At 45.5% G+C, this 13850-nt stretch overlaps 1 protein-coding gene across 4 annotated transcripts in view; it reads right to left on the bottom strand.

Moving 5' to 3' along the window:
- DNAI1 (dynein axonemal intermediate chain 1) overlaps window positions 1-13850 on the bottom strand; it is a 143652-nt gene that overhangs the window by 56194 nt on the left and 73608 nt on the right. For all 4 annotated transcript variants that reach the window (XM_040542104.1, XM_040542106.1, XM_040542105.1 and 1 more), the window contains one exon: window positions 432-521. In XM_040542104.1, the coding sequence (XP_040398038.1) occupies window positions 432-521 (90 nt within the window). The remainder of the gene's footprint in view (window positions 1-431; window positions 522-13850) is intronic.

The raw sequence follows: 13850 nt of genomic DNA, 5'->3' as shown, positions 1-13850 counted from the left end.
AGGGGAGCATTTTGGGGGTGGGAGTCTTGAAGCTGGGGAAGAAAGCAGATCATTCTGCCTTGTCTCTGGGTGACACTCCCAAGACAAGGAAGTTTTTAGAGCAAGGACCAATCTTGAATTTCAGCAGTTGCAAGACAGAAAAATGATCTCAGGTACTCAGGCCCATGGGGTGCTGTAGGTGCAGATGAGATGAAGGTTGGGTCCTGAGCAAGGAGTTAGGCAGGTTCTGCTTACTTCAGAGTTCAATATGGAGCCCCTCAACCTGGCTGGAGGCTGCCAGCAGCAAGCTGTGACTGCACCTGCAATCTTTTGCTGCCACCTCTTTTCAAACGTTGCTCATTATAAATAATAATAAAGCTAATGCATGATTGAACCTTGGAGACAATTGGTTATAGTTTGGCCAGGAAAGGAAATTGCCATCTATTGTTTACCTTAACTAAAGTCCACGACACAATCCGTCCATCCGAGGAGACAGAGAAGAAGTTCAAATTGTTGTCCATGTCATCCTTCTGCCACTTGACCTTGAAACGAGCAGACAGTCCCAGTTAGCACGGAGCACGCAGCATTAGCACGGCAGAGCCCCAGGCCCTCAGCAGGGTCCTCTCACATCCTTCCTAAACAGCAGCTGGTTTCCACCCCAGAATCCTGATGCTGGCTCATAGCATGCAAGAACACACTCTCAACACCACAGGCAGTTTCACAATTGCCCCCAGCACTCCCGTCACTGCAGAGATGTCTCAGAAGGGTCTCCAAGACACCTGAGTACATCACTGCCCCTGTGCAAACAAACACCTTCCCATGTGGCTTACTCCTCCAAGTGCAGTATCATAGGGCTACCCTTCAGCCAGCCCAGCTCAAATTAGCTTTCTGTCCCTATGTGTGGTGCAGATGAGCCCTTGCAGGCAATGTGTGACATGGGTCCTTGGGGGACTTCTGTTTCAGGGGGATCAAAACATCTCCATTAAAACTGAAATTCTCCCTACATCTTCAGAGCATCTGCCTGCCTGGTAAGGAGATTTGCCTTTTGACTGTGACAGCTCAGCAGGAGAGATTAGAACTCAGATAAATGGCTTACAGTTTAGAAGAGACATTTCAGTTAGACCAAAAGCATTAAGAACGCTCAATTTTCAGATCTGGGAATTCAATCAGACTGAAGAGAAAAGGATGACTTGTCACTGGGCCTGTCAGCATACACTCCTGTGGGCATCTGTCAGCTCAGGATGGGGACAAGCACTTTGGCAGGTTCTGCTGAGGTTTTCAAAGGTGTGTTTGTTCCTGTCCAGGCAGTGCAGCAGATACATTTCCCTAAATATCACCCATGATAAATGGGCATGATTATCCTAGAGCTTACCAAATACTCCGTCTGTGACCAGCTATTTATCTGGTACCTAGACCAGAAAACAAGCAGCATTCTGAATACTTCAATTACACAGATTGGGTATCCTGATGTTACTTCTTTGGGAAAAAAGTGTTAATTCTGTTTTATAAAATTGTTTATACTGTGAAGCTCTGTGGAGCATGAAAATTCAGCAAGAGACTCACCAAAGAGTAATTAATTCTCTAGTGAACAGGTTCCCTACCTAGAACACAATTTTCTGAGGAAGGAAAAATAAAATGAAAGGGAATCCATCTGAGAATACATCAAAATGACAGTTACATGGCCATACGATGTGACTGAAGAGTCTTGTGTAGCATACACCTTTGAACATCCTCACAGTGGAGAAATCATAAGTCTCCAAGTGGAACCACTTCTGCCAGCTTGCATTAAGGAATGGCATAATTCAATGTGGCCCAGAATAAATGGCTAGTGATCAAAGGACAGGTCCAATGGCACATATGGAGAAGAGTGATTTCCAAGGCTGGCCATCACGCACAAATGTGTATCTGTTCCAGGAATATCCCCCTGGGATCATGAGCTAACTGCTGACCATGGTGGTCACCAGCAGCTGCTTCAGATGAAGGGGTTGGCATAGTGAGGAATTTTAATGCAGAGTGAGAAACGTAGAGTTCAGGGGAACCAGTTACAAACACATGCTCTACATGTCTCATCCTGAGCACAGAAAAAGGGATGTGCTTCAAATGTGAGCTTTTTAAAACGCCACTCTAAACTAGTCTGACAATAAGATGGTTTTATTTGTATGTCCAACATAACTTCACTCCAACTCAGGTTCTCCCTCTTCCATATACTTGCCCAAATACTTGGGAAAAACAGTCACACTTCCCAACAATGCACTTGTTAGGATCTGAGCTGGTGCAGGCCTTCTCTGCAGGCAGAGTCCCCGCTTGCCCACTGTCAGAGTACACGTTCAGGCGCTCCTTAGTGAGCTCTCCTTGAGCTCTGCAGGGACAGCAGCAGCTGACTTTCCAGCTCTGCTCTGGCTAAGCACAGTGCAGACGTTTTGTACCTGAGCTGGAGCCAAGCAACAGCCCGTCACATCAATGGAAAACACACGGATGAAGGCTCAGCAGCTGGACTCCTTCCCTGATCACACTGTGCAGACACAGCTCCAGAGTCCTCACATTTACACTAACACAGCGTGCTGCAGGAACCTCATCTGGAGGTGTCCCACAACACAAGCATTCACACAACCTTACAGTTTTTTGTTTGTTTGTTTGTTTGTTTTTTCCCAAGCCAATTGCTTTCAGTATTCCCCAATTGGAGAGCTTTTCCCCAGGGTCTACTCACCCCGAATATCCTCTCTTTCATCAATCGCTATTCAAGTTTTCTATTATCAGTTAGGTGTTACTACTACCTCTCCTCATCTGTTATATAGACAGGTGGAGTCTGCAGCCCACAAAAGCAAGAAGGCTGATTGGCTTGGGGTACTTTTGCTTCTACATTCAAAGCATTCAATAGCACCTGAGTTAGGTACATAATGTAGGTAGCTTGAACACAGTCCCTTAAGGGCATCAGGATCTGCCATTAGATGATTGTCAGCAGCTCTCAGTGACATTAGCCTGAATTTCAGAAAACAGAAATCGACACTTGATACTTCCAATTTGCTGTCAACACCTCTGACACCTTAATAGTGTTTGCGATCTTTTTTCTCCTGATCTCTGAATCCCATGAACGCTTATTAGAGTAATTAGCCTTCATGATACTGCAATCAAATCGGGTATGTGCTCAGAACTGGCCTTTTCTCTGCTCCCAGAGGCCCCTGAACGTGGCACAACCTCCCATCATTAGCAGTATCCATGCTGTGCAGGGTGGGACATCTGATGTGGGAAGTAGGCCACTGTGTGTGCAGTGGGAAGAAGTTAATTTTTCTCTGAAGCATGTAATTATGATCCCAGGATTGCAGCTGCACGAGACAATTTACAGCAAAAGTTCAATTATAATAGAGTAAAAGCAAAGAACCACATGAGAAAGAAAAGCATCTGTAAACAGTGGAGAGGAGACAAGTAAACAGAGTACTTTAAGTGAGTGATCTTGATGGGACCTATAATAAAATCACGGATACACTTATTTTTTTCAGTGTGATCTTTAACCCAACTATACTTGCAGTACAAAATCAGCTTGTGAGACTCATTGCTATGCAGTGCCTCTGAGAAGAGCCTAATACTTCTTAATTTTTACTTCTCAAAGCCTGGTTATTTATAAAGAAAATGAGACTATTCAAAATTATTACTTGTTCCTAGAAAAATAAAAGTAAAACCTTGCATGTCCACTGCTATGTAGAGCATGTTAGCAGGGCAATAATTCATCAATTCTTAGCAAGAAAGTACTATAATCTTTGCCTATAGCAGCTGGCAGTGGTTCCTGGCCAACAGGAGATTAGACCATTTATCCAATCTGACTGGAAAATTCCTATGTTTCTGATGTCATTCCTAGAAAAGAAATAATGCTCAATCAGTTTCCGTGGCATGGAGGCTGTTAGTCACTCGTGCTGACAAAATACAATTGGCCAAAGCTGTTCTGGCCATGAGGCTGACCCAAGCACTTTGCAGGCAGCCGCGGGCAGGATCTGCATGCCTGCCTTGTAAGGAGACACCTGCGACTGCAAACACAGCTCTCGGCTTGCCAAAGCTCAGCTGTGGGGTGCCACATGTGACACATGCACGTTGACTGACGAGCAGTTCCTTCCTTCCCTATTAACTGTGCTCCATGGAGCCCTTTGCCAGCGTTGCAGTAGCACAACACTGCTGACTCCTGTCTCAAGTGAAATAAAAGAGCTTTAGTCATTCAAAGATTAAAGAAAGAATAAGGTCTGTCACAGGTAGGCAAGAAGAAAGACCAAGGCACTATCAAATCCTCAGGCTGCCCTTACAGGAACTGCCTGAGGAATAACACTCAGATGACTCCAGTAAGCGAGCGACCCCCTGGGCTGCTGAAGAAAGTCTGGGCCAACGTGACACGGAGACAAATTCCTTCCAGTGCCAACCTGGCAATCGGTACAGCCCTAAGCAAAGCTGTCATGGCAATGCAGGGTTTGGAGGGGACCAAAAACGGCCTCTCTTCTGCTCTGAGGAAGGATTGGACACATCCCTACCTGGTGACAATTCGCTAGCCTGTTCTGCCAAGCCTCCAACAACAGGCACCCAACACCTGCCCTGTAGGCAAGTGTCAGTGCTTAACTGGCCTTACACAGGAAACCTAATTTACCACAAATCAAGTGATTACTCCTTGTCATCTCCCCAGTGGACACAGCAAGCAACTGTTTATTTCCCTTTTCAAGAGGTCAAGATAAGGTTGCTGTGTCACTGCTCCCTTCTCTTTTTTCCCCAGCCAAACAAAACCAATTGCTTAAACTGTTCCTTCCAGGTCCTGCTCTCTGAGCCTTTACCATTCCTGTGCTTCTCCTTCAGCCCTTCTCTGTAGCTGCAGACTGTACAGGGCCTGGCTTAGGCAAAAACAGGAGTTACAACCTCCTCTACCTTGTATCCTGCTAATAAATCCAAATTACATGTTTTTATGCAATAGTGTGGCATTGCTGACCATTGGCGGTGGGTGATCTGCCATAAACTCTCCTTCTGGCACCCTGCTGCCTAATCAGTCATCCCCTGGTTTGTATCTGTACATTTAATTTCCCCCTTCTAAATGTAGTATTTGCTCTTGTCTTTATTGAATTTCATCACATTGATTTTGGACCTTTCTTCCAATTTATCAAGATTATTTTGAACATAATCATGTCCCGCAAAGTGTCTCATCTTCCCAAGGGGGCTTCCTTATTCTGTAATCTGAGTTGTTAATGAAAGTATTGATCAAAAGAAGACCTGGGCTGACAGCTCGAGGGTCTCACTTGAAGCATCTGACAGCAAGCCCTGGATAACTGCTCTTTAAGCACACAGCCTGAGCCACCTGAGCAGCCTCTTTATGGTGATTTTATACAATTCATATTTCTCTACTACAGTTATAAGAATGTCACTGTGTGAGCCTGGATCAAAAGCTTTAGTCAAGCCAAGATAGATAGAGGTGATAACCTTGGCTGCCTCCCCCTTCTTCACAAGGCCCATTTCTCTGAAACAAAAGAAAAACAAAAGAAAAAAAAAGAAATTATACTGGCTTGACAATTTATTCTGGACAAATCCATGTTGGCTTCTCTGAATCACCTTATTATCTAGACATTTACAAATGGTTTTGCCATTTGTTCCAATGTTTTTCCAGCAATCAAAATTGGTCAGTTTGGTCAGTAATTCCCTTGGTCCAATCCTACCATTTGTACCCAAACATTTTTTCCCTTCTTCCAGTCATTTTACATATTTCCTCCTTTTCATGGCCATGCTTGTTGTGCAGGCTGGAGTGCTGCCAATACATTGCTGTGCTCTCATGCATGCTTTGAGAGGCTCTGTGGGTGGATTAGGATGCCTCTAGCCTTGGTGAATTGTTCAGACACAAATTTCTGGTCTCTGGTACCCTGTCCATGCCACTGTCCCTCCTGCATACAAGGACAGCCTCTTTGAGGAAAGCACTGCAGAAACCTCTTGCCAGACATTGGCTCCATGGCATCACTGAAATGTGTTTTGGGATTGATGACAGCAGGCTTTACATTCTTCTCTATTCCAGTCAGTTCACGCCATGGGCATGTGAATGTGTCCCCATCCACAGCAAACAGCAGGGCGATGCTTCCCTTCATCCATGTCCCAGGGTACAGCCCAACACTTGTATTCCGTCTGATCAGATGCTGCATAAAGGCTTGCACAAAAACACTAACCTCTGCTTAAAATCCAGCATGCATATAGCCACAAAACTCCCTAAAATGCCTGCTAATGGTCTGAAATTGCTCTGGCTAAGTCTTTAAGTACTCCAGGGTACGTTTAAGCTGATCCTGATGATGAGCACACACCTGTCTCATCTAAACATTATTTAATATGTTCTTTCCCTATTCTGAACTATGCTTTCACCTCCTTTTTACATTAATCATATTAAGCAGGCAGTCTCATACATTTATTGTAAGATTAAACAGGATAGCATCAAATATTTCATTCTTCTCCATACCACTCAATATGAGCTGAAAGCTTGCTTTAGTAATGAGCCTACATTCTTCATTCCTTTAACTTCTAATACACTTCACAAATATTTTCTGTTCCTTTTTATGACCCTGGATAATCACAGCTCATTTTGCACCTCCACCTTCGTCTTCATGCTCTTCTCCAATACTCAGCTTTAGACACGTGTACTTGTTTCTGTTCTTCAGGAGCTCCTTTGTAATTCACCACTGAGCTCTAGAGATGGCCCACCTTGCAGAGCTGCCATCCTGCTCAGCCCAGCAGGTCAGGGCATTCACCTACCTGGTGCCATAGCCGAACAGAGTCCCAGTCTCTCAGGAGCCCAGCTGTGTGTTGCAGGGGCACAAGTGATTCCCAGTCCTTTGAGGCAGCCAGGTCACCATCTGCAGAGAGCACCCTTGCTCTCCCACACACACAGTTTTCTCCATACCATGAGCACACAGGGCTAAGTAGGGAGATTCGGACACTTCTTACATCCACACTGACCAAAGACTTTTGCTGAAGGCCTCCCACTGGCCTGCTCCTTGAACAGGTTTGCAGACATGGCGAGGTAATTGCTCCTCAGCTCTCTCTGGCTGTGCCTGCCCTGGCAGCAAAGCACAGACACAAACCCTCTGTCAAAACCACATTTCCCCAGTAAGGGCGCAAGCTCTCATGGCTGCATCCATCACATGACGGCCCAGATCAGCAGCTGACAGATGAACACAGCGTGGATGCTCAAAGAGGTAGATAGACCAAACTCCACAGAGCAGGACCCATCCAAATCTGGACGTGTTAGTCCAAACAGTGGCTACTCTGGTCTGCGTGGAGAATACTTCTTCCATTTTGTTGTTCTCCTGGTTTTAGGCTGCCACAGCACCATGCAGATAGGGCGCATGCTGAAGTCTATGATAAATTTCACTCTATGTCACATCTTCTGGAGCCAGGCTGATCTGTCTTGTGTTCTGGTGCACATATTCCCCTAGACTCTTCTACAATAGTCTTCAATTTGAGCTACGAAGCAGTTTTCATTTCTTCCCTCTATCACCTCTGAATGTGTTTCTTGTTGGTTCCTGCCAGTGACTCTCAGCAGAGCAGCATCCAAAAACATCAATCCATTACCAGCAGAGAATAAATTTTTCACATTCTCCTCCTGTAAATGACAAATTGTCATTTTTTTTGTTTATTTCCCTCCCTGTATCACTTGTCTCTGCTGTTTGCCCAAGGGATCTGCTGTGGTGAAAATCTGCTAAGTCAGTCAGCTGATCCCAAGTCCACTGACATCCTGCTTTGCTGGAGCAAAGAGTTTATCGCTCCTTGCAGAGACAAAGAGTTGTCCCTCTGCAGAGACAAAGTAGTACCTCTATAACAAAGTCCCCAAATGCCCTCGATCAAGCACATTGCCAGCCATTCTTCATTTACTGCTTACCAGGCTCTCCAGCCTGGCCCCATACATGAGCCTTGCTGAGGATCCTCAGGCAGCTCTCAAAAGTGAAGCCAAGGAAGAGAACATGCAAGGCACATGGCTGCTCTCCTGAAATCTTTCACAAGTGACCCCCCCAAAAATGACTCACGTGTTCACCTAGAAAGCACAAGATACTTCACTCACATAGAATAATAAAGGTAGGAAAAGGCCTCCAGGATCACCTGGTCCAACCATTGCCCTTCCACCACTGTCACCCACTAAGCCCTGTCCCTAAGCAACCTTCCTTTGCCCTTGAGTCCAACCTTTCCTTAAACATCCCCAGGGACGGTGATGCCACCACCTCCCTGGGCAACCTGTCCCAACGCCTGACTGCTCTTTCTGAGAAGAAATGTCTCCTCATTTCCAACCTGAACCTCCCCTGGTGCTACTTGAGGCCATTCCCTCTTGTCCTATTGCTAGTTACCTGTGAGAAGAGGCCAACCCCCAGCTCCCCACACCTTCCTCTCAGGTTGCTGTAGAGAGCCATAAGCTCTGCCCTGAGCCTCCTCTTCTCCAGACTAAACAACCCCAGTTCCCTCAGCTGCTCCTCAGAGGACTTGCGCTCCAGACAAAGTACCTGCAAAGTAACTCCAGTGTCAATCTTTATGCATCCCAAGAGATGGGCAGAGCAAGCCTCAGAGGAGCAGGGCAGTGTCTGGAGTCCTTAGTGCTAACGTAGGCAGCAGTGCAAGTTGTTCTGTGTGGAGGTGGGAAGAAGACAGAAAGCTTCACCCCTTAGCATGGTTAGTTGGGATAAAGGCAAAGAGCAAGCTATATATAGATGACTCATCTTAACTTAAGGCAAGAATGACAATTTTAAAGAGCTGTGATAACCTAGTGCAGACTGCTTATTCCAAGATTTAGGTCAAGGCAGCCCAGCCAGTCTCTCTGGCTGAGTCTATACTCGGGGAAGATGTTGCTCCTCTGTACTTTGGCCAAACGATACCACTATAGCAGGAGATTTGGCTGTTCCCTGGCTTCTTGTGGGTCTGGGCTTCCCACCAAAGGCAGACTCAGCGGGCAGGCAGGGAGGAGCCAGGTAAGCTCCAGCTGGCCTCTCAATGAGGAGCACCAAAACTATGGGGTGGCCAGCTTGTCCATCTTGGAGCCAGGATGGTGGGGTACAGCATAAAGGGCTCCTGCCCTGTGGTGCATGCTCAGCAAAAGAGATCACTGGGATGTGTCAGGGCTCTTTACCATTCTTGTGTATCATGCCGGGGAGCAGACAGCATTTCTGCTGTGGTACATCTAGCAAGAATGAAAGAGCTGAGACAAAATAACAGTTTTGGTTACCAGGAAAGACCTTAGCCCTTGATTTTGTTGTCAGAAACCCTGCTGTGAAAGCATAATCCCTGTCCCCATCCACATCCCTGAGCTCTAGACATGGTGCTGGTAAAAGCAAAGCAGATGGATGAGTCCAGCCACAGCTAAAGAGGAGCAGCCAGCCCTGAGAGGAAGAATCAGGCCTGCCATATGAGGAGAGCTGAGCTGCCACTGTCAGACTCAAGAGTCTGCACACCCAGAAACCTCATGAAGAAAAGCAGCCCTCAGGAGTGGGGCAATACCTTCCTGTCACTGCCTGGGATGCCTGCATGGGGAAGAAGCTGGAGACTCTTCTGAGGGGGATGTGACTTTTTGGGCCTGGAGCCTAAATCAGACATCCCAGAAATATTCATCTGAGCCTCTGTTAGACCGTGTTTAGGTATAAAGGTGGGTGCTACCACAACCCCCAGGTAAAGCAGAACTGTTAAGGCCTTCCTTGTTTCATTACCATACAAAAAGATAAATTGTGACTAGATATTTAACAAAATTAACTTTAAGCAGCACAGGCCAGAATACTGAGATACGACAGATATATCCGACTGAGCAAGGTCTGATGAAATACAGCCTAGGGTGCTTAAAGAGCAGCTGAAGCAATCTCTGAATCATTAGAAATTATCTATGGAAGCTAGGAGAGGTCCTGGAGGATAGGAACAGGGCAAAAACGTCCCCAAATCCAAAACAAAACCTGTCTTGAAAGATAGGTTAAAGGACTGAGGACCAGTCAGCCTAACTCTGAACCTTGAGAGCTGGAACAAAGTATTAAGTCATCAATATGCATCTACAGGGTAAGAAGATAAGGAAGAGTGAATATGGGCTTGTCAAGGAAAGATCTTGTCAAAACAAAATTGATTTCCTTCTTTGACAGGCTAATGGGTCTAAAGGATTAGAGGCAAGAAGCAGATGTGGTATACCTTTAATTTATTAAGGTTTTTGGCATACTCCCTGTGATGTTTTCAGAAGCAAGCTAAGAAAATTAGGTCTGCATGTAATTACTATGAAGTGGATGAATGATTGAAAAAATGAATCTTCAGGAGTAATAATCATTGATTTCCTGAGCACTTGGGAGAACATCTGTAGATGATTCCCACAAGGGACGGTCCTAGGTCCAGTTCTATTCAATATTTTCATTAGAAGGTTGCATAAGGGATGGCAAAATACAGAGAATATTTGCAGATGACACAGTTCAGAGACAAAGGATTCTGTTAGGATCAGAATTCAAAGTTATCTTGACAAACTGGAGACAGTCTGAAAACAACAAGATGAAATTTGATAAAGAGAAGTACAGAAAGACACAGACAGGAAGAAGAAAGCACGTAAACAAGTAGAAATTAGGGAATTTCTAGTGGCAGTAGTGCAGAAGAAAAATCAGAGGGTGGTGCAGGATTCAGCAAAGTGATACTGCCAGGTCAGGGGGAATTATAGAAATCCTATTCATGTGCATTAAGACGTGTGTTACATGTAAGACTTTCCAGGTAATGACTTCAGTCTGTCAGTACTGGTGAAGACAGGTAGGCTACTCAATCTCAGTTTGAAGAAAGCACTTCAGGAATGGTATCGTAATATCTATGATGCCATACCGGCCTGTGTGCCAGTTCTCATTTCTGCGATTCAGGAACAGTTTTTCTGTTCCAGAAACGAAGGTTCAGCCTGATTTGAAATTCAATATCACTTCTAATGAGTTTACTGTGTGTCAAATCCAACCACACTGACTGCTTCATTCACTGCAATAGACGAGACTGCTTTGTATAGCAGACAAGTCTTTTGAGTTTGAGTAAAAGCTGATGGAGAGATACAAATAAAAATTACTTTGATTTACATATATACATAAACACTTAAAAATAAATCCAATGACAAATGTTCCTATCTTAGAATCTGGATTTTCTTTTAAATGCAAATGTTTCCAGCTATGACAGCAATCTAGAGATAAGGGAGCTGCTAAGTAAAGGAGGGTTCTTAGTGTTATTCTGTCCTTTGTAGAAAAATATGTTGATGTTTTACTGTAAAATCATGTAATGACACAGAATGGATAAGCTCAGAGTGCTTAGGATGTAAACTAGCCCTCAGGATAGAAGCCATTAAAGAGATAAGGTCTGCAATGACTACCTCCTCCCAAAGGTGAGCCAGTAATATTTAAACACTCGGGTATACTGAGTGCATTAGAGAGGAAATAGTTTAGATGGCTGATGAATGTCAAAATGTTCAAAGATCCTGATACCATCTGGTCTAGTTTGGGCTCCTTTCATCTCTCTCATATCTTTAGTGAGCAATTCTGGCCTAAGGTACTCCCTGCCATTCTATCTGAAGCAGAAGTCGGGATTTAATCGGATATCTCCTGACTTTTGCTACTGTCTTTTTGTGTAACACAGCTTCTCTGCGCCAGTTAGGAAGGTCAGGGTGGCTTACAGGCTTGGTAACAGTACATAGGTACTGAAATGAAGGCAGCTGCTTCCCCCACAGAGAAGTTAGGAATCATCCACAGCAGCTAGCCTGGCAGGACCCCATCCTCACCAAGGAAGAACTCCTCAGTCTACTGCTCTGCAAACCCAAAGCATCTCAAAGCATCCTGGAAGGGAAGGCACAGCACAGGAGTGCCTGGGTGCTCCCAGAGCAGCTCACATCCACAGGTTATCAGTCACCTGCATCACAGGAATGCTGCTGATGGCTTTTTCATGGGTACAAGCAAACAACAGGCTTCTCCGGTGAAAGATTGTTCCTCTTGCTACAGGCAATAGCAGGAAGTTCTCATCTAATAAATTTACAAATGCCCCTTGTCATTCTGGCAGCATATGGCTACTCATAAGCTTTACTACAAGCCTTCCTGGTTGTTTTTTTCATCCAAAGTCCTTGAAAGCTTCCTGATATCTGAAGGAAAACATTCAGATGTGTTTATCAGCACTGTAGACTCCTTGTAAAATAAACTCCCATGTCACATTTAACCCCATAAACACTCCTCTTTGGAAAATCACTTCTCTCCCATAGCTAGATCAACTGCCTCGCACCTCGATAGCATCATCCTGGGACTCACAGCCCCAAGCTGCAACAGGAGCGAGGAATCAGACCCACTGCACCAGCGCCTTCAAACACCACACATTAACCTGGGATGCAGAAAGAGGGCAGAGAAACCTCTTCTATCAAAGAGCACATTTGGTGATAGAGGGAGGGACGCAGCACGGACCTGAGCAGAGAGCATGGCCATGGGAGTAACACTGATACAGGGCAAAGGCCCAGCCTGGGGCTTGTACATTGCTCATGCTTCAGAGACTCAGATTTATCTGGAGGAAGCAGAGCTCAGTTATAAATAGCACTGGATAAGGGCTGGCCCTACTTTCAGTTTGTTTTCCTCCTGCTGGGAGTTGGATGCTCTGCTTTGTACAGCGTTTCACCAGGAATCTGCTTACTTATTCCTCTCACAGCACTTCCCTCTGTATTTATTAGGCTGGTATGTTAACAGCTGAGGAGCAAGGACCCAGCCATTGGACTCTCTCCTGTTTGTCCTGTAAACGGTGGTGCTCCCATGTCAGACACAGCATGCAGCTGAATGATGGGTGCCAGAGGCCAGCAAAGCTCAGGGGTATTTAACCAATTGCAATTCACAGCTCCCGGTTTCAATTCTGACTGTGCTCATTGAGCAAGATTTCCAATTTACAGACAAAATAAGAAGTTCCCCGCTCCGTGCTCAGGGACAGCAGACACACAGCAGGCAGGCTCGCATCCAAATCCCCAAGCTGTCTGATGCTGCTAAATCGGAGACAGCATCTGTAATGTGCCTGACAGAAGGCTCCCATCATTGCAGGACCGAGCAGGCTCGCAGCAGGGACAGGGCGAGCTGGCCCCAGGACCTGCCAGGTGCTGAGCATCCCTGACCACCGAGCTCACCGCGGTGTTGGCAGCAGGAACAGGGTGGGAGCTGTGGCAGCCCCTGCTCCCCACATCCCACTACACAGCTGGGCGACTTCGCTTGCACCATCCTGCTCAGCTTGCGCTCTGCCCTTATCGCTCCCTCATCGCTACTTCATTTTCCTTGGTGAAGCACTCTGCTGTTCACAGGCTGCATCAGTGCCGGTAAGAGCCATCCGCTCTGGCTGCTTTCTCCATCTATTTTGAGGATCCAGCAATCAGCAGTCACATTTTACAGGCCAGTGCAGAAACACATTTTTTCCACAAAGATCCAACACAGCTTCCTGGTTTCTGTTAAATATTTAGTTAACTTCTGTGACTGCTCTAAAGCAGCAGAGCAGGATTCAAAGACCCAAGCAATCAAACAAATGCATTACAACTTCTCTGCCCTTTGAAAGCACAGGCTATCACATTCCAACATCTCAAGGTCTAAAGACTTACATTTCATGAGTGACTCTCAAATTTTATGAGTGAAGGTTTCTCAACAAACCAGCATCAGTACAACTAAAAGGCAAATAAAATTAGATAGCCTTTGCTTGCAGACAACCTGAAAATCCACAGTAAGAAGGTTTGGATCTCAAGTAAAAGGATTGGGAGAGAGAAGAGCAATACCTAGAGAAGAATCTATTAAGCAAGCAGCAGTGAGAGCAGAAGGCAGAAAATAAGTTGAGCATCTGTATGAAGTACAGAGGGAAAAGCAGCATCAAAGTGGAAAAAACACTTTTTCAGATAAATGCTA

This window comes from Cygnus olor, chromosome Z (genome assembly GCF_009769625.2).
Source record: "Cygnus olor isolate bCygOlo1 chromosome Z, bCygOlo1.pri.v2, whole genome shotgun sequence".
In the NCBI taxonomy this organism is placed as follows: Eukaryota; Metazoa; Chordata; class Aves; order Anseriformes; family Anatidae; genus Cygnus; species Cygnus olor.
Note: the sequence above shows the minus strand (reverse complement) of the source record. Positions and strands in the feature narration are given on the sequence as shown.